Source organism: Cataglyphis hispanica, chromosome 17, assembly GCF_021464435.1.
Source record: "Cataglyphis hispanica isolate Lineage 1 chromosome 17, ULB_Chis1_1.0, whole genome shotgun sequence".
Taxonomy (NCBI): domain Eukaryota; kingdom Metazoa; phylum Arthropoda; class Insecta; order Hymenoptera; family Formicidae; genus Cataglyphis; species Cataglyphis hispanica.
In genome coordinates, this window is record NC_065970.1 from 677422 (window position 1) to 699109 (window position 21688).

The 21688-nt window shown below is 29.0% G+C and overlaps 4 protein-coding genes across 9 annotated transcripts; 2 read left to right on the forward strand and 2 right to left on the reverse strand.

Moving 5' to 3' along the window:
* The first annotated feature begins 53 nt into the window (after window positions 1-53).
* On the forward strand, window positions 54-11837 carry LOC126856086 (kinesin-like protein KIF23). Of its 2 annotated transcripts, XM_050604272.1 has the most exons (16): window positions 54-166; window positions 311-871; window positions 957-1127; window positions 1204-1402; window positions 1482-1620; window positions 1691-1890; window positions 1964-2068; window positions 2156-2241; window positions 2335-2465; window positions 2550-2653; window positions 2719-2823; window positions 3086-3232; window positions 3321-3470; window positions 3574-3810; window positions 3904-4041; window positions 11689-11837. In XM_050604272.1, exons 1-16 carry the CDS (start codon window positions 156-158, stop codon window positions 11689-11691), a joined length of 2487 nt encoding a protein of 828 aa, XP_050460229.1. In that variant the 5' UTR covers window positions 54-155; the 3' UTR covers window positions 11692-11837. The 2 variants fall into 2 exon arrangements, with proteins under 2 accessions (XP_050460229.1, XP_050460228.1); XM_050604271.1 differs by lacking the exon at window positions 11689-11837 and having other exon boundaries at window positions 3904-4095.
* On the reverse strand, window positions 4538-9132 carry LOC126856085 (katanin-interacting protein-like). Its single transcript, XM_050604270.1, has 15 exons — window positions 9050-9132; window positions 8763-8968; window positions 8549-8665; window positions 7968-8464; window positions 7499-7845; window positions 7235-7372; window positions 6869-7006; window positions 6623-6776; window positions 6110-6372; window positions 5848-6028; window positions 5511-5672; window positions 5123-5262; window positions 4951-5052; window positions 4767-4876; window positions 4538-4668 (listed from the first exon to the last, which is right to left on the reverse strand). Exons 2-15 carry the CDS (start codon window positions 8855-8857, stop codon window positions 4557-4559), a joined length of 2556 nt encoding a protein of 851 aa, XP_050460227.1. The 5' UTR covers window positions 8858-8968; window positions 9050-9132; the 3' UTR covers window positions 4538-4556.
* On the reverse strand, window positions 9867-14186 carry LOC126856111 (monocyte to macrophage differentiation factor 2). 5 transcript variants are annotated; one of them, XM_050604333.1, is made up of 5 exons: window positions 13464-14157; window positions 12533-12649; window positions 11674-11919; window positions 11315-11567; window positions 9898-11151 (listed from the first exon to the last, which is right to left on the reverse strand). In XM_050604333.1, exons 3-5 carry the CDS (start codon window positions 11907-11909, stop codon window positions 10900-10902), a joined length of 741 nt encoding a protein of 246 aa, XP_050460290.1. In that variant the 5' UTR covers window positions 11910-11919; window positions 12533-12649; window positions 13464-14157; the 3' UTR covers window positions 9898-10899. The 5 variants fall into 5 exon arrangements, with proteins under 5 accessions (XP_050460286.1, XP_050460290.1, XP_050460289.1 ...); XM_050604332.1 differs by having other exon boundaries at window positions 12533-12661; XM_050604331.1 differs by having other exon boundaries at window positions 12533-12722; window positions 13464-14156.
* Window positions 14187-14956: 770 nt separating this feature from the next.
* LOC126856083 (chromosome-associated kinesin KIF4) lies at window positions 14957-20736 on the forward strand. Its single transcript, XM_050604266.1, has 13 exons — window positions 14957-15198; window positions 16215-16440; window positions 16514-16949; window positions 17058-17323; window positions 17408-17848; window positions 17953-18340; window positions 18400-18766; window positions 18886-19180; window positions 19251-19378; window positions 19495-19629; window positions 19715-19885; window positions 19983-20156; window positions 20229-20736. Exons 2-13 carry the CDS (start codon window positions 16215-16217, stop codon window positions 20280-20282), a joined length of 3081 nt encoding a protein of 1026 aa, XP_050460223.1. The 5' UTR covers window positions 14957-15198; the 3' UTR covers window positions 20283-20736.
* Window positions 20737-21688: the final 952 nt, after the last annotated feature.

Consider the following 21688-nt stretch of genomic DNA (forward strand, 5'->3'; position numbering starts at 1 on the left):
GATCCCTATATTTCTGGTATCACTAGTTGGTAGCACTGAATAATCTAGCGTTTGTACGCTTGATAGCGTTGTACCAAGTTTCAATTTGAAAGATAGTAACGGTTCCTCACGTAAACATCGTACATGTGTTATATTATAAGCAGACTTGTGTAAAAATGAAACCCGCGTAAGTATTATAAAATTAATTATTATATTCAGATACCATGTCAGATATTCAATATGGATGATGCTTAAATATTCGTATATCTATTTTATGAAATGAGGTAAACTGTAAAACAAATATGTGCATCTTTCGTGAATCTTGTTTCAGACGCCCGAAAACTCCAGCTCGTAAGCCGATTAATCGGCTAAAAGGATCGAATATGATATCTAAGGATCCCGTGCAAGTTTACTGTCGTTTACGGCCAATGCAGTTTCCGACAGATGTATCATGCATGAGAATTACCTCTAACACGACGCTAGTCGTAACACCGCCAGAATCAGCAGTCAACTTTCGTACTATAACTAATAAAGAAATACAAACGACGTTCAGTCATGTATTTTCACCCGACGCAACACAAAGGGAGGTGTTTAAAACAATCGCGCTTCCTCTTGTTAAAAATCTCATTCATGGGAGAAATGGTCTGCTGTTTGCTTATGGTGTTACTGGCAGTGGAAAGACATATACAATGACTGGAGAATCACAAGATGCTGGCATCATGCCTCGCTGCCTGGATGTTATTTTTAATACTATTACAAATTATCAAACAAAAAAATTTGTTTTTAAACCAGATAAATTGAATGGTTTTGATGTACAAAGCGAGGCTGATGCTATGTTAGACAGACAACATGAGCTTCATGTGGGTATATCGCACAGAAGACTTGGCAAACAGTAAGTTTTTATATATGATATAGAAATTAATATATTGTCATGTTCAATGAAATTGAATAACAATATATTGTATAATTTATGACAGTCGTAAATTGGATAGCGATGGAGATAGTAATCCAACAGTAGCACATGAACCTAATGAATCACAAACTGTGATGATTGAACCAGATAATGCATATGCTATATTTATAACATATGTTGAAATATATAATAACAGTGTATATGATCTGTTAGATGAAGATGATATTAGATCCAAGTAAGTATAGTGTGAGAGAAACAAAATTGACAAGTTTGATACATGTATTTAAAGCAAATCTTTTTATTAAACATAGGACACTGCAGAATAAAATTGTCAGAGAAGATGGTAACAAAAATATGTATGTACATGCTGTAACAGAGATTGAGGTGAAAAGCGCAGAGGAAGCTTTTGAGCTGTTCCAACGTGGACAACGTAAAAGACGCGTAGCTCATACAGCATTGAATGCAGAATCGAGTAGATCCCATAGCGTTTTTACTGTTCGACTTGTACAGGTATTATACTATTTTTTTTTTTTATTTATAGAATCAATTATTTTAATCTATAAATGCTTATAATGTTCTCTTATTTTAGGCACCTTTAGATTGTGAGGGTGAACATGTAATGCTAGATAAACGAGTCGTATGTGTGAGTCAATTATCTTTAGTAGATTTAGCAGGTAGTGAGCGCACGAATCGTACTAAAAATACTGGTCAACGTTTACGAGAAGCAGGTAAGACATTTTGCGTTTATTATGTTTGAAATTTATGAAAGCGTTTAAATGATTAATATACATAATTTAGGGAATATTAATAACTCACTGATGACTCTGCGTTCGTGTCTGGAAATTTTAAGAGAAAATCAGAACCAAGGTACAAACAAGATGGTACCTTATCGGGATTCCAAGCTCACTCATTTATTTAAAAATTATTTTGATGGTGAAGGACAGGTCAGAATGATAGTCTGTGTAAATCCGAGAGCAGATGACTATGATGAGACAATTGTATGTAGTAAATAATTGAAGCTATCTATAAAAAAATGTAATAACCATTAATTTCTTAAAAATTTGTATTTAGCAAGTCATGAAGTTCGCGGAAATGACTCAAGAAGTACAAACCGCGCGATCAAATCCTGTAAAATTGGATCTTGGTTTTACTCCTGGAAGAAGACAAGCAAATAAGGTAATATTAAAATAGTATCTGTAGTAGAAGATGTATAGCTCGAATCATGCTTTATCATTCAGAAATAACAAATTTTTTTCCTCTCAGATATTCAAAGAAGCAAGAACTAAATTAGAGAAAGAAGGACGACCAGAAGCTGCTGATTTAGACATTGACTTAGGCTTAGTGTACAGGTATTGCAATTTAGATAGCTCTAATTCAAGAAAATTTCTCTTAATTTTATATATAAGTTATTGTACAATGTTGAATAATTAATTACATTTTAGTTTGGGTGGACCATTTCCTCACTTGGAAACCTTTAATTCAGACAATGATCAAATAATACATTCCCTAATACAATTCCTAGAACAACGTATCAAGAAGCGCAATATACTGCGTGCAGATTTACAAAAGAAACGTGAGATACTTTCTCATTTAGTTTTAGTAAACTAAATATCGCAATCTAACGTATGTTCTAATAAAATATTTATTTTGTTTGTAGAAGAGGATTTCAGAAAAAAAATTATAGTAATAGATCAAGAAAACGTAAATTTAAAAATCGAAGTTGCTTCATTGAAAGCTGCAAATACACAGCAAAAGAGAAAGGTATATATATTTATAATAACATTATCGTGAACAAAATTAGAATATATTGTATTTTAAATTTTTAGATATCTGCATTGGAAGGACACCTCTGCAAAACGGAAACACAAATTGATACTCTTCTATGTAAATTAAACTCTGCTAATGAAACAATACGCAATTTGCAGCAAGAAGTAGGTTTAATATTACATCTATATGTGTGTGTGTGTGTGTGTGTGTGTGTGTGTGTGTGTGTGTGTGTGTGTGTGTGTGGGTGTGGGTGGGTGGGTGGGTGGGTGGGTGGGTGTGTGTGGGTGGGTGTGGTGTGGGTGGGTGGCGTGCGTGCGTGCGTGCGTGTGCGTGTGCGTGTGTGTGTGCGCGCATGTGCGTGTGTGTGTGTGTGAATGTATGTGTCTCTTATTACAATTATTTAAATAACACGATCTTTACATATAGATAAGAGATAGGGATTTGACATTGAATCAACGTTTGATAGACAAACAAAGAGTAAAGCAAAGATATAATACAAAGATGCAAGCTGAGACAGATAAAATGAATAGAGAATTAGAGATCAAATTGCGTCAACAGCGTGAACATCTTCAAGTAATTACTTCGACTTTATGTTTAATTTTTTTCTTTTTTACTTTATAAGATTTTATAATGTGTTTAATGTATTTCTATAATTATTTAGAATCAAATGAAAGAAAAGGAAGACAAATTGCGATTGGTGAAACAAATTTTAGTTGATGACAATTCTATAATTCCAAAAGAACAAGTTCCAGGATCAACAACAAAAGTAACCAGTCCAGATAGACAAAATCACGGGAGAATATCACGGAAGGTTATTTCTTACTTCATTTTCTGTTTGAATATCTTTTAATAAACTAATTTATATAATATCTAAATTAAAGAAAATTTAAAAATAAATCTTTTCTTTTTTATAGGATAGAATACCTGTTTCAAATCCGAGGTACAGACGATCGCAAAGTGCTGATCGATGGATCGATCATAGACCTCAGACTCTTGTGCCGATCGGGACTGTATTGCAACCATTGATCCATAGAAGACGAAGTGTAACGCGACTTACTTCCCCAAAGGAGATTACAGATGGTGCATCTAGATATTGTCTTGTCGCGCAAGAGCATGATACAGATGGAGAACTTGAAACAAAATTATTTAAGGTTAATAAAATTTTCTTTTACAGTAAAAAATTATAATGCCTTTTTTATGATTAATATGGAAATTTTATAATTTTTTCCCAATTTTTCAAACAGGGCGACATAGTACCAACAAGTGGTGGTGGAGCACAAGTAATATTTAATGATATGGAATGTCTAAAACAATCATCACCGAAAGCAAGAAAACGTATTGGACCTCGAGAAGAAAATGTAGACCAAACAGATATCACACAGGTAGAAACAAAAAGACCACGAGTATTATCTTCATAATTAAATATATAAAAAATTACTTAAATCCACAAGAGAATAAATTCTCCGATATTAATAATTATTGTAACTTGTATAAAAAATATTTATATAACAAAATATCTATGATATATTTATAATATATACATATTCTTATGATATTCTTATGATATTCTTAAAATTTAATCAATAACATATATAATTTTTATTAAAATTTTTATTAATTTTTATGTTTCTACAAGTTCCAAGACAAGAATTTATAAATAATATTCATATAATTATCCTTGCAGAAATTTATCATAATATATGAATATTATTATATATTAATATGTGTATATATGCTACATTGTAATTATTAATTTAAACAAGATATTTCATTATAAAAATGAAAACGATTTTTAATATAGATATAAAAATACACGTACAATTTAAATATATTTTGTAAATATTATACACCACATGTATGTATGCATATGTATATGCATACAAATATGTATGTAGCGTTATGATTCTGTAAATTGTAAAGATGTGTGTGGACGAAGTGATGGATCTGGTACTGAGTTAGCACCCAAGGTATTTCTTCGTAAATTTAAAAGGCAATTTTCTTGTTCCGCGCTATAATAATAATAATATATATAATTACGATCCGGCTTCCAGGTAATTTTTTTTTATATTTCCTTTTTTTCCTCACTTATTTTGTTGATATGACTTACCAGTTCACCAGATTTTCATTATTACTGCTTTCTTTTACAAACGTTACCAGTCCATATGGATTATGTTTATCTAAAGTTCCATTGTAAACTAACAGATCGTCTACCAATATCTGCATAATAAATGTTTTTGCATAAATGGCAAATTGGGAACATCGATAACCATAAGGCAATTTATTTTTCTTACTGCAAATTCTTTAACTCTTCTTTGCGACGTTTTTCCATAATTCCATATTTTAATCGTTGATACCATAACAGGATGATAAAATATTATATACACACGATTTGTCTGAAAAACACACAAAGTATGAAGAAAATTAAATAGTAAATCTTGTATAGTATGATATATTTTCACTTACTTGTCCAGGAAGTATAGGTGCTAACCAAGCATGACATCCGTCTTTAGTATTATTTATTCCGTCGATAAGTTTGTCTGGTGTACGAATGTCATTATCTATGCCCTCTATTATATTAACGCTTTCAGGAAATGCAGCTATATCTATTTTAAAAGAAAAACCAACTAGAATTAGCAATATTGATGAGAAAATTATCTACATATGTAAATAATATTTTCTTGAAAAAAAGATATATAAAACATATATATGTATGTGTGTGTGTCTGGTAAAATTAAAAGGATACAGATAATTTAAAAATGTAAATTAGAAAAAGAAAAAATATTTTCTTCAGAGAGAATATTATATAAGAATAAATACATAATCCAATTACAAGTATGAATTGTAAACATACTATCTGCAGTTAACTTGAGTTCATTTCCATAATTGTCATATATTTGTATACCATTCAGACCAACATAATAAGAGTCTCCCCATGTGGAGAAGATTATTATTTGATAAACGAATCCCTGCGGCATTGACGGTGCTTCATAGTTTGAATCCAAAGACGCAAGTTCTAAAATAATAATTATATGTATATTTTTTATGTGTATATATATGTATGTATATATATATATATGTATATATATATATATATATATATATATATATATGTATATTTTTTATGTGTATATATATGTATGTATATATATTGTGTGTGCAAAATTTATATATATATAAATGACTAATACCTTCGGATTTAACTAAATCGGAGGAATGATCCGAAAGATGTTCTTGGACAGATGGATTAGCGAAATTAATTTCTTGGACAAAATCATAATGACAAGATCCCGGTGCGCGTCTTAATAAAAATCCTTCAGGATTTTCGTCGTGTAATTGTTTACCGTCCAATTTAATTAATAATCGTTTTACCTAAACAAACAAGATTATTTCCTTAATTATTACAATAAAAGAATTTTCATATTTGAATAACATATATATCGGATATCTTACTCCACAATAAGACAGTTCTAGAGATGCATTATAATTCCAGATCCGTATTCCTGTTAGATATACATCTGTATCAAAAGTAACAGTTATTGCAATTCTTTTATTCGATATTACATCTGCTAGCCACATGTGATCCATTTCAGTTGTAATATTATATCCGTCGATCAGATTCGTTAAATGCGTATTTTCTACATTACAATATAAATTAGCGTCCATTAATGGAACTGTTATACCTTGATCTCCGATTAATTCTATACCAGTAAGACCTATAAATTAAAATTAAAATTTCAACACTCATCTATAAAAAAAAAAAACTATACCGATTATATTCTTTTCAAAACTATTCAATTTTTGCCTAACATATTTTCCGTATCACCAATAGTTTCGAAAATATTCGCGTGCATTTAATGTGGAATATCCTACATAAATCTATATATATATATATATATATATATATATATATATATATATATATATATATATATATATATCATAGTCGATAATATATGTACTCACCAACTAGATGTTGCAAACCCCAATTGGAAATAATAATCAACTGAACTTCTTTACAGCACAGAGTGGTAGAAGGTGTCTTATAAATTTTGCTATTAGAATGCAAATTGGAAAAATTCTCAACAGAATCGTTACTTTTATGTCTTGCTGAAGTAATCTAAGACAAATTGTTATATTATACACATAAACACACACATATATTCCCAAATAAATATATATTATGTGTGTACAAATAATTGTCTCTCTTACATCATTGGTTGTTGCTGTTATTGGACGAATTGTTTCTTTTTCCTCATAATCTGATATCTCATTATTGAATTCTATGAATGTATTATCATGTTTTGATATCAGTTCCAGAATATTTTCATCCGTTGTAAATAATATAGTCTATGTCAGAGTCCCAATTATTTTTGTGCATTATACATAAAAAATTAATTTCAAAGCATAATTATATATTATGTATATAAAACAAGAGAGAGTATATATACAGAGAATAAGCATACATTGCTGTTAATTTAATTAGATTATTACATATGCAATATATTTATATAATATTAAAAAATTTGGAATTATTTTTTATATAATTTAGAATTTATCATTGATAAAATTTCTTACATCACCAAAGGAATCAAGACTACCCATATCATCCCCTGATGCTTTAGCAATTTCTCCATCAAAAATAATAATGTCATTCAGTTTAATGATAATATCTCTGGCTCCCCTAAAGGAATGTATTCTAGATTTATTATAATTCTGAAAGAAAAGAAAAGAAGCAATGTAAAACGTAAAAACGTAAAGGTAAAACGTATTTTTACATATCTACATATCTACATCTATATTAATGATTTATTATATTTATGATTATGTAAAGAACCCTACCCATATTCTGATCATTGCTATAGTAATCGTGTATTCAAATATCATATGAACATAATGATGATCACCACTTGTATAAGGCATTAACCATAAATTTGCATCATCTCTCGTCCGATTAATGCCATTAATCAAGTTATTTACATTATGAGGCATACGATTGTTATCCAGTGATTGATTATTGCTCGTATCTGCATATATTTCTTTTATTTTAGCTGGTTCTCCGGTACTTGAAAAAATTTCAATGCCATTGAGTCCTACATAATATTTGTCGCCCCAAGTAGAAAGAATATCAATAACTAACGAGTCTCCAGATGGTAATTCGGGAATAATAAAGTTTCTGTAAATTTTATCTAAAATAATGTAAATTAAATTATATTTTACCAAAACACATTAAATGTATGTGAAAAAGACAGATTTAATTTTATGCTCTCCAAAAAAAAAAATATTGTAAAATTTCAAGATATATATGAACCTGTCCCTAGCAAATCATTGTTTGATGCATGATTTATACTTTTGACGAAATCATTTTCAAATAAGTTAGACAATTTAAAAGTTTCTTGAGTAGAGAACAATTTTGGCTTTTCTTCATTCTTTATACTAAAGGTACTAGAATAATAATTGTCGTCCAACAAATGTAATTGTGTATTTGCACGATCCTGCAGAACATTCGTAGAATATTTCAAATTAGATTCCTTATTGCAAATCCTCGCATTGTTGCAATAATCGTCAGATGCTAAATAATTGCCATGCATTTCTATCTGCTTTCTTTCTAAATATGCATCTAATTCGCGAAAATCATCTCTTGTACGACGTTTCGCATTTACAACTGCAGAACAAGCGCGTGTTCTTGTTTGTTTAACTTCTCCATTTTTTGGTGTATTTGGCAGTGATTTGCTCGCAGACGTTTGTAATTTAATATTGTCATCGACATCGTAAAGATCATTTAAGCATGCGACGGGTTGTGTATTTCTATAAATATTAAAGTAAATATTACTTTTTCTTATTGTTTTATATCTTCCAAGAACATTATGAGATATGCATAGATCATCTTACGTATCATCAGCTTCCTTTTTGAGAAAAATATTTTTAAAGTAATATTGATCGTCAATCAAAAATGCTCCCATTTGTAGTGATTTGGCATCGTTATCTATATCTATTTTTCCTACATTGCTGATAGAAAAAATAAAATTAACAAAATGCAATTTATTTTTAAAAAATCACATTATATATATGTATGTATTGTATATGTGAATAATGCCATACATACTCAGTCATTTCCAGCAACCATGATGGCATTTCAATTGTACTATTGGGCAAAGCTAAATTCGTTTTTTTGGTCTTATCATAGGTAACATTATCCATATTTTATTTTCTTACTTTATCACTGATGATATGCCGCCGCGTGCAATGCAATCCAAATACTTTATTATGACTATGGTACACCAAAATGGGTTGCTCACGTAAACTCTATTACTTTATTAAAAATTTGTCAGAGTTGTAATTTTTTTCATGTTGTGAAAAAAAGCACAAGCGCGTAATAATTTTCATGATTACGTTGTTGTATGGAAATCTCAAAGTATTTAACCAATTTAACGATAATAACAGATCTCAGAAATATCCATTGTAGGCCGTTCTGTTTTGTTTGCTATTATTACCATGGAAACCCTTCGGGAGTGCTGACGCGCCTACATGCAATTTTTAAGCTACTAATGAACGACTAATGAGAGTCCGTTATCGTTTTTGCACCGATAACATATCTGTTTTATAGAATAAGAAACAATTTTCTTCGCCAATATATAATTCTTTATTTTTCATTGTTATGAGAAGTACACATTCATATCAAGAAAGCATATCAATGACGGCAATACTACACGTTTTGTTCTTACACTTATTATTCTTCTATATTATTCTACAATACTTTGGTCCACTGCAAAAATTACAAGGACAAAAAATGATAGTGTGAATAAACTCATAACTGATAATCGCTTTGTACTTTGTTTCTTACAATATTACGATACACATATGTATATCGTAAGTCCTATTACAATTAATGTTAATGTCAATGGATGTTTATAAAAGCATTCTTAACAATGCTTTACAGTTTACAGTATCAATAGTGTACATGTTATATATATGCTATATATACCTCTATGCAAGAGAATGTAATGCATATTTACTTTTAATATACAATTACTATATAAATAAGTAAATATAAATCAGATTATTATGTAAAATATATAAAATTATAGAGAACTATAAATAAATATTTATGGTATAAACATATTTTATAATATGTACACAATTGTTACATTTGTTATAACAAATATATAGATATAATTATTAATATACAAATCAGCAATAACAGATCAAACTTCATGTAATATAAATATTCTCATAATAATATCAAGTAATAATATAATTAAGGCCATTGTTGTACATGTACAACATACTACGTTTTATGTGTGAAATGTTTGATAATTATAATTATCTGTACAGTAATTTTTCTTCTTCACAGTTACAAAATATTTGCAAAATTATTGTAATTCAAATAATATATCCTGTCTTTTTTTTATATAAAGATTGAACCATACAGTAATATAAATACAGCTATATTGTATCTATATCTATATATGAGTGTGTTGGAAACCTGTTAGATAGTTACAAATATGATCTTAATTTTGGCACAATACATCTGTAAACATAAAGACAATTGACACTTCTGGTAGAAAGCAAAGAGATTGCATATTCAGTCAAGTTGGGTTTCCATCCATAACTAAGTTCATTCTTAGTGTCTACATTCTGTAGATCCTAATGTAAAGACTTTTATAAAACTCAGTGTATAGAACAAAATAGCGCATTTATCTCAAAATAATACCTATACCATTTTTAATGTGTAATACATGTAAATATATTCTTTTTATATAATAATTTGGCATTCATAAATGGTTTCAAGACTAGCATTCTAAATCATATGAGACACAATATTCACTGTATTCGAACTTGTAAAGCAAATAACATGGTAACTGAATTATACATCTTTGCTAATAACTGTTTTTTTTTAAACACCCATAATACATGTGTGACCATCAGGTACTTAACTTTTTTTAATTTACCATTTTTTCTTTTTTTTAATATAAATATATTAATATATATTATTTTACACATTGCACGATTTTTGTTTACTAACATTTGGAATAATCGTAAAAACTCGACTGTCTAGTTTAGACATCAGAATCAAGATTATGAAATCAATTTATCTTTATCAAAAACTTCTCCAAAAAAATAGAAATGAAAGACACATTTCTCTATCAGAATATGTATAAAGTTTATATCTGGAATTGGTAGAACGCTTTTTAGAATTTTTAGCATCTGGAAGAAATATTGTAGAAAATAGTACGCAACTCCTATAACTCTATATGAGACTTTAGCATGTTTAACGGCGGCATATTGCTGGATGCTCCAGGAATATTCGGCAAGTCTGTCTCAGGAAATACGTGGCTTAGAATAGCGTAATAATGAAATCCAGCCGCCGCGGCCACGAAAAGATGCCAGATTGCATGCGCGCAAGGTATAATACCGTCCGATTTGAAAAATACTAAGCCAAATACATATATCAGTCCGCCCATTTTTAATTCGGTAATATTGTAATAGTTATACTGTAAAGATAATATTATATATGTGAGAAAATTACCCAAATAATTATTAAAATATTATTAAACTAAATTAGTCAAAATCGCGTTTGCGCAAATAACAAATATTTCCCGTTTATGTTGCCTGAAACGAAATTCAATTTGAAGATAATTCAAATGCTTTACTTACAACATTAAGGATTGCAACACTAGGTCCGATACCCATAATTATATAGAAAATAGTTTCCAGCATCTTGTATTTCTCATGGAAGATTTGTTGGTAAAGGATGCCAATTATAGCCATGATCCAGACAACGTACCGCATTGAAAATAAAAGCTCATTGTCTGAGAAATGTTCAATGTTTAACCATGGAAAATAACTGGCTGCTATGAAGATATATATCATAGCACGATCACAGCGATGTAACGCATCTTTCAATTGTCTGAAATGTGGGATCAATATATTTTATTTACTACTTTTCACATATAACGATTGAAGAATTCGAAGTTTGTGAAAAGAAGAAAAAAGATATGATAAAATAATCATACCTATTATGATTGCAGTAATGTACGCTATGGAAAAAGGTTGACACCACAAAGACAAGAATCAAGGAAGTGCCATATACGCACGCGGACACAAGTTGGGCCCATGTCGTCGAACGCCGTATAAGTTCGATACCACCAATTACTGATGGTACAACCCAGATTCCATGAGTTGCTACATTTGCTACATGTTCTATAGGAGTAGGAATATATGCCTCATTCGTAAATGCTCTTGGATTCATCCATTTTATCCTGTAAATATATTAACATATTTTATTCTTAGATCTTTGAGTTTTTTTTACTGTAATGTCTTGTGCCTTATAAAGCTGTACAAATTATTGAAAAATTAGTAATGATATATGAAAGTTTTATTCTAAATATTGTACATAATAATATTATATAATTATTTAATAAATATTATATATTTAATAAAATAACATAACATTTATAACATCAAAATTAACAACACATTCTGTACAAAGAATTTTTTCTTTACATTTTATATATCAAAATACAGTGAGATACTATGAGATGTTATGTAAAAAATCGTGAACATAAGAAGTTCTTATATAAGATGAAAGAAGATTAGTGGTATAGAAGTATAGAATTATGGCAAGTTTAGTTATGTAAATCCATATAAAGCAGATAATTAAATTAAGGAAGATTTTCTTTCTAATATGCTTATCATATTATATAGTTTTAGATTATACAATACCAATAGCATTTAAAGATGAAATAGTTGCACAATACATTTTTAGCGTAAAGATTATTTTTAAAAAAATCCATATTAAGATTACACTAAAGTACATACATATCTTTAGAAAAAGCATACTACACTATACTCAAGTCATTATATCAACAATACCTGCTTGCTTAATTATTTTGAAGAAGAAAGCTATTCCAAAATAGTAATCCAATATATTTTTCTGTTTGTCCATGTTCGTAAGATCATCCACAGAGTTTGTTCAAGGATACTGATCTTCTACAAGCAGTGCTGGTGCGTTCCATTAAAGATTTCAAACCCAATGCATGCATGATTTTTAGTCTCTTTTAAACTTAAGGAAAAGCATAATTGCAAAGTTAAAGGAAGAACTAAATGCAATTGTAAAATAAAATCCTGATAAATAATAAAATATGTAATATAGGATTTTCTCTTTACATTATAAAATATAATTTGTTATTTTTATTTTTATTTTATTTTATATATATATATATAAGAATTCAATCTTTAGTTACATATGGCAGGACATGCTTATGATATATATTCATCAATTATCATTCACTAATTAAGTATAAAAACTAGATAACTTAGCTAATAATGTATTAAACTGGCATAGCTACACTTAATATTATATTATTACACATTACTCAATTTATTTATAAATAAGAAGCAGAATATTAAAATTTGCTGTTAACATATTATCATTTCATGCATAAAAATAAATTATTTTGTATATGATAAGATGCTACATGCAACGTCCAGAATAAATTTTAAAAATGCAAAAAATTATAATGAGAACAAAAATATTGTAATCAATTAAATAATGACGAGTCAAAGCCGATAAGCGATGAATAAGATTATTACTTTTCCATGAAAAAAAAAAATTTAAACCGCGTTTCGGAAACTATGTAAAAATCAACACATATACACAATCCACATTTATTTTTTATACGTGTCTCGTTAGAATTTATAACATTTCAGATTTGAAGAGTTATTACACTTGCAAAAAATTATTGACTCAATTATAAAATTATATTATATGTGTATAAAATATCGTTGGATTATCGTGTCTTACTCTTTGATTCGTTGTAGGTGCAGGAAATTTTTAAGAGGGGCCATAATGAACTGATGAAGACAGGTAGCATCCATGATGTTAGGTTGACGTTGACAAGAAATTTGAATCGAGAGAATCAAGAGAAATTATTATTCGATATCCTGGCAGGTACTCAAATCTCTTGGATAGTGGAGCTAATGGCGACGAACAAGACCATCTTCCATCGCATACTGATCGACTCGTAATGACTTATTACGTTCGACATCGGAAAATGTATACTTCTATATTCGAACACTGTTACAATACTTTTGAAAAACAAAAATTTTTCTTTTTCTTTCGCGAGAAGCCGAGGAACCGAACTCGTTTCGTCGTGTTCAGCCGCCCTGAAGAAGCTGCCAAATACGTCTGAAACGTGTCGGCCTCGCGAAAATACAACCGTGCACACTTTCTCTCTCCGCGCGAATGATTGTCGACCTCGAGCACAAGATTAATCGTCCCGTCGTCGCTGTAAGTTCAGTCAAATGGTCAAAGTCTAATTCCAGATCCATTTATATACATATCACGATTACGGCATCTTCGATGTGAGATCTTAATCGCGCTTGCGCAATTTTACATTCATATATGTGATCATATGTTACAGAGCTACTAGAGCTACTATCGTCAATTTTCATTACTACGATGCCTCTCATTTTTGCAATCGATACGATTAATTCAATGCATTTTTCCGCAATGTAATAAAAAAAAATAGAGATATTATATACTTACAATTAATCGATGAAACAATACGCCGGATATAATGCTAGCATTATTGGAAATTGTAAATCGAATGACAGACACATCAGCATATATTTTAGAACAAGAACAAAAATTTGAATATATGCATTTATTAAAATATTTCTTATTTTTCAATTAAAAATTCCGTTAAAGTACCTCATAATTGATCGTCGGAAATGTCTCTTTTCTTTCTTTACAAGGATATTGAATGAAATAGTAAATTTTTTTTTTTTTCATAACGAAATCAATTCAATCATTTAAAATTTTAAAATCTTCAACTCGAATGCATGAATTTAAATATATTACTAGAGATACAGTCTACTTGTCGAAAATCTTTAAATTGTTTGATTGACCAATTAAGATCAAAGATGTAGATTTCTATATTTCGATTGAATGATTTGAAGTGACCAATCAGAATAATAACGGCAAAGATCTCTTTGCTCTAATTGGCCAATCACTAAAGAATCACTAAATATAGAGCATTTTCAAATAAACGGATTTTGAATCATTTCGGATCATTTAATAAATATTTTTTTATAAATTCAAATCTTTTATTTGCAGAAACAATACAACAACGTTATTAATCAATAAAGTCGATCAATATCTGATTATATTTAATCGAAGACACTAAAAGAAAATCAGCAATCGAACATGATTGGCTCTTACTTTTAGAACCAACAAATCAACGTCGAGAATTGACAGGATGACAACTGAACACTTTCTCTGTTGAACGCGTATCATATGAAGAATATTTTCACGTCTATGGTTGAACGCGGCCAACTGTTTCCTTAGCTACCATCCCTCCTTCACTGCTGAATAGAATTCAAATTGGTTGAAACTTAACGTCTTTCTGCTCGCTACCTGTGTCCTGTGCTCATCAACAGTTCAGTGGGAATTCTTGATCCTTGTATATATTCTTGCGCTGATAGAATTTCTTCAAAGTATGTTCTAAGTTGTAAAATTCCGAAAAATTGTATTAAAAGTAAGTACAAATAGTTTTTTTAGCGATATCACAAAAAATAGACGCTTTAAATATATATTGCATCTAAGCAAAAAAAAAAGCTAAGATAAAAATTATTTATCTTTCATTCCTCTGGTTTAACTTCAACATGCATTTCTTTTACTTTTAGAATTATTTAATAATATTTGTCTACATTGTGAAAAAGATTCTTCTTTTGTACCTTCCTTTCTTTGTTTCTTTTATTGACATATTTTATTTTATGATTAAATGTGCAAATTACAACGACAGCATATTCTGGGCTTTACCCGACAAACTGCGGGAGGATATTCTATAAATGGAAATAAGAAAAACAAAATAATGTTCGGCTTTTTATATTTTACACTAAACACATTCGACTTTTCATATTCTGCATAATAGAAAATCAGTAATTACCTATTTCATGTACTGTTTCAATTTGCTTATAACTTTATAATAAAGTATTTCTAGTCAAACTTCATATATTTTTTTCTTAGTTCCATTTGTAAAATATGTTTCTACAATTTGTCAGATCCTGGGACATCCTATATATATATATATATATATATATATATATATATATTCATATATATATATATATATATATATATATATATTATAATTCAAAACTAGTCAATATTAAAAAATTAAGTTTTAAAAATGTTTTAAATTATTTTGATAAAGAAAGAGCATTTATCTTCACTATAATAGTTCAGCAAATTTAGATGTAAATAAAGTATATTAAGCAGCAAAACTCATTCGAGTTTGCTGAACTATTATAGTGAAGATAAATGTTCTTTCTTTATCAAAATAATTTAAAACTTAATTTTTTAATGTTGACTAGTTTTGAATTATTTAATGTTGACTTGTAAAATATAAATATTATTTATAAACATACAAATGTTTTTGCTCAAATTATTTTGATAAACTGAGAAAGAATACAAATATATTAAACAATGATAAAAATTATCTTGTTTAATATTATCTTGATAAAATGAATATATTTATAACATTTTTTTTAGATGTGTGACGATACCGTTTGCGTTGCTCTGCGCATCCGTCCATTAGTGGAAAGTGAAATTGAGAAGGGATGTCAAATGTGCTTGGATGTTGTTCCTGGAGAACCACAAATTCATATATGTAATACTGATAAGGCATTTACATATAATTATGTTTTTCCTCCTGATGTTGCACAAGAAGATTTTTATAATATAGCTGTTAAACGATTGATAGATAATACTTTTCAAGGTAAATATTTCCAAAATGTTTTTATTATTTAAAGATGTATGTTTTTATTATATTAAAAATCTTTTTATTATAGGCTATAATGTAACAATATTGGCATATGGACAAACAGGAAGTGGTAAAACTTATTCTATGGGTACTAACTATGTAGGAACGGGAGAAAAGGGTATAATACCAAGAGTTACTCATGACATATTTGAAAGAATCAAATCAAAGGAAGATTGGAGTTTTAAAGTAGCTGTGTCGTTCATGGAATTATATCAAGAACAAGTGTATGATTTGTTATCTGATAAGCAGAGAAGCCAATCTATTGTAGATATTAGGGAAGATGGAAAAAGTATAAAAATTGTTGGCATTACTGAAAAAGAAGTTATAAATGCTGAAGAGACACTAAAATGTTTGACTCAGGGTGCTATGGGTCGTGTAACTGGCGCAACTGCTATGAATGCACATAGCAGTCGCAGTCATGCAATATTTACAATATGCATACATCAACAAAAGAAAAATGATCCGTGAGTAATTTTTTACTTGTGATTCTTTTATTATATTTTTCTATGTATTAATATATGCTGTGTTGTTAAATTTATGAAAATGTCTTTTTTTATTTTATATATATACAGAAATACTGCGACAGTTTCAAAATTTCATCTAGTCGATTTAGCGGGCTCAGAACGTAGTAAAAAGACTCAAGCCACAGGAGAACGGTTTAAGGAAGGTGTCAATATAAACAAGGGATTGTTAGCTTTGGGCAATGTAATTTCCCAACTCGGTGATGGTGCTCCTGGAACATACATTGGATATAGAGACAGTAAACTAACAAGATTATTACAGGATTCTCTAGGTGGTAATTCCATGACTCTTATGATTGCCTGTGTCAGTCCTGCTGGTAAATTTTCATGTATATAGATATTATAACGCATACTGTTTAACACATACTGTTCATTAATAATAAATCTATTTGTATATACAGATTATAACTTGGATGAAACTCTTAGCACATTGAGATATGCGGACCGCGCACGTAAGATAAAAAATAAACCGATCGTAAATCAAGATTCGAAGGTAGCTGAGATAAATCGATTGAACAAAATAATTCAGGAATTGCGACTAGCTCTTATAAATCAAGAACTTGGCATAACGTGTCCTAAGGAACATGAAGAACTCGAAGAAAAATATAGTATATTACAACAAAAATTTAGAGATATGACAGAGAAATTAAATTTGAATTTAGTAGAAATCGTTGTCATGCACGAACGAGCGGAAATGGCTGAACAAGCCCGAGAAAAGATTAGATCCTCCATGGCAACATTATTGGATGAATTTAATCAAATTTTACAAGATCTTAATGACTGTCCTGAAATTAGCAATGAAAAATATAATATATTAAAGGCAATGTATGAAAAAATGTTAGGTAAGTATTTTTCTTTATTTAAATATTATATAAACCATTTTAAATAATCTTTCTCACATGTAATTTTTGTAATCTTTAATTTGATCTTTATTTCATCCACACAGATATCCAAAATGATGAAAGAAAAGCATCTGAAGAACTTATTAATCATGAAATATCTAATTCTAAAAACTATGTAATGCATATAGAAGAAAATACAAAACGTACAGAGCAGATAGAAGAGTTGAATAATATTGAAGATAGTTTAGATTATTTTGATAAAAAAGAAGAAGAACATACGTTGCGGCAAGCGGAACGAAATAACGAAGTCCAAAATATTAATAAAGAGCTAGCGCTTAAAGAAAGTCTTGTATCTGAACTTTTAAAGAATGCTACACAACAAGCAGCAGAGAGCCGAAAGAATATTATAGAAATGGAACAAGAACTTAAACGATTACATACAGAAAAAGAGGAACAGTTACAAGCGGTACATGCGCACAATATCAGTTCCAAGTAAGTAATTAAAAAATAATAATTAGTAAAGTTTTACTTTATTGGTATTCTTTATACAGATTAGCTGAAACACGTCGTAAAAAAGTGCAAGAATTAGAAAAAAAAATAACAGAATTAACGCGTAAATGTATAGAACAAAACAAAATAATTAAGATAAAGGAGAAACAGGATCAAAGAGTCAAAACTCTTTCCAACGAAATACAATCGCTAAAAGAAACTCGAGTTAAGCTTATCAGGCAAATGCGTATTGATGCGAATAATTTTACAAAGTGGAAGCAATCTAAAGAAAAGGAAATTAATAGACTGAAAGCTCAAGATCGTAAGCGTGCTTGTGAAATAGTACGCATGAAAACGCAACATAATAAACAGGAGAATGTCTTCAAAAGAAAAATGGAAGAAGCTTTTGCAGTTAACAAAAGATTAAAGGTATTTTTTTATATTTTCATAAAAAATCATAATACTTTGTAAGAAATTTATCTTATTCGAATATTTTTTAACGTTTTTATTATTGTAAAATATCTAAGTAATTTATATGTACATATCAGGGTGCATTGGAGATGCATAAAAAAGCGATGCAGCGACAAGAAAAAAAGGCCAACAGCAAAGATGAGATAAAAACATTGATGGCACAGGAATTTGAAGTGTTAATGGCCACCATAGAAGCGGATTGCTCTCTTAAGAGACTTATGCAAGATAGAGCTTCCTTGGTGCATCAATTGGAGCAATTGAAAAAAAATGGCGATGCAAACGAAGAAGAACTTGCGACTGTCGCCGAATTCATAGAGCTACGTAACGCGCAAATTGCAGATCTGCAACAAAAAATTCTCGAGTCAGATCAAGGTAAAATATTCGAGATTATTTATTCAGAGAGAATGCAATTTTCCATTCAATAAATTTTTTTTTTTTTTAGAAACTAGAGAAAATACCAGATGGAATATGATACATACAATAGCGGATGCTAAGGTGGCATTTAAAACATTATTTCATATAATGGCACAAGACAAAAAGCAACAATGTTACAAAAATATTGAATTCAAAGTAGGTGTATATATATATATAATATATATATATATATATATATATATATATATATATATATCATATAATTTTATATAAATGATATATTTTACTAAAATATATAACTGATGTTTCAGGAGAAATATCAAAATTTGGAAACAGAATTAGAAAAATATAAGGAACTGGAAAAAGAGAGCAAAATTATATCTTCACAAAGTACATCTGATGCATCTTTCAATGATATCGGTTCGGATGAAGGTTCAACGAAACAGGTAATTAAATAACAAAATAATTTTCAAAACATATTTTGTATTTTACTGTATTTTACATTATTTTTATTATTAATATGTATTTTAGGTTTTGACAGAAAATAATTTTAGCAATGAGAACAAAAGATCATGGTCTAAAAAAAAAAGAACAACAGAAATCGAAATAGAAATTGATGATAGTTTAATGATAGAAGATGATGTTAATAAAGATCCCGATTGGAAGAGTACGCCGCTTTATAATCGCATACAAAAGTTACAGGTAATAACAATGCAACATTTTTAATTACAACACAAAGATTATATAATTATGTGAGAGATTATTAGATTTTTAAACGGTATGTGTTTTATTTGTTCAGAACAAATCCAAGCTTTCAGTTCAACGATTGACTTTTAAAATAGAGCCCAATGAAATAAAATGTGCATGTAAAACAAAATGCTCTACACGCGTATGTTCGTGTCGCAAAAACAGCGTTACTTGCAACAATTGCAATTGTAATCCAGAACTGTGTCAAAATAAAGACAAAGAAAACGTAAGTTACTTTGTACACACAATATATTAATGTTAGTTATATAAATATGTTAATTATTTTTTTTCTTTTCAGTTGCGTACTACATTGTTTTCGGATATCATAGAAAAGGAATCAACATGCGATTAGAAAAAAAAAATTATTTTTTTCTATAATTGTGAGAAGAGAAAGAATACGTGTATATTTATCTAATGCAGAGTATCATGTGTTTAATTTAAATATTGTACATAATTTTCATATCATAAACACATTAATTTCATTTTTCATAATTTTTTATTGTTCTATTTGGATGTTTGTCTGTTGATTTCTTATAGTTTTTACGCTTTTATATTGAATGATTTTGTTTCAGGTTTTGTAATTGTCTAGAGATGAATATATCTCTTATATTTTACATTGTAATAATTAATCAATTATAAATAATGCCATTACATATATTATCAATATTTTACAGTTCAATAATTAAATGTAAATATGATGACATGATAATGCAGAGACTGACAATAGTGAAAAATAGTATGTGAAGATAAATAAGGAAAAATAATAGTATGTGAAAATAAAAGCAAAAGGTTTTGTTATCAATTTATATTTTCGCTTTTCAATCAAGATACAGATATTTCTGATATCAGATTAATGCTCCGACAAAGTCCCGCAAAAATGAGACATCCTAGTAGTCAAAATTGAAAGCAGTGACTCTGGTAGTTCTGCAGCATTAGAGAGCTTCAATCTATTGGTAGATCCATTTCTCCTTTCTAAGGAGAAAGAGATCTCTATGTAACATTAGAAAATTAAATTCATAACGTTAATTTTTTGGCTCTTCTAAAAAAATATATTCTGAATTTATTATATAAAGAAAAAGAAAAAGAAAAGAAGTAACGTTAAAATAATAAAACGTATTTGTATATACACATCTATATCTATATATTAACTTATGATCATTGTAAAAAACCTTACCTATATCCTGATCATATTGTTATACTAATCATGAATTCAAATATCAATATATGAAGAACATAATGATATGATCATTATGTGAATAAGGCATTAATGATAAATTTGCATCATCTCTCGTTCGATTAATGCCATTAATCAAGTTATTTATAATATGAAGATTATGATTGTTATCCAATGATTAATGCTCGCGTTTCTAGATTCTGATATTTTTAAAAAGGTGGAGGGCCAAAAAAGGTGATAGGGATAGAAAACAGGGGGATGGAAGGGGCTGGATATATACAATATACGAGCACTTACATGAGTTATGAAGGAAGGGTGCGAGAGCGCACAGTAAAATGAGTTGTGGGACGAGGTAAGTTAGCATGCCGACAAAAGGCCATAAGGTATTGCAAAGAGGAGAGGGGAAAGTTCTAATGGGCACAAACCCTTCGTAATCCTCGGAATATACATAGGCATTTTCCCCTCCTGCACCAAGCAAAAAGAAAAAAAAATTCTGATATTTTTTGCGAAATATCAGTTATATATTTTAGTAACTAAAATATTTATATAAAATTATATAATGACGTATATACATACGTATATTT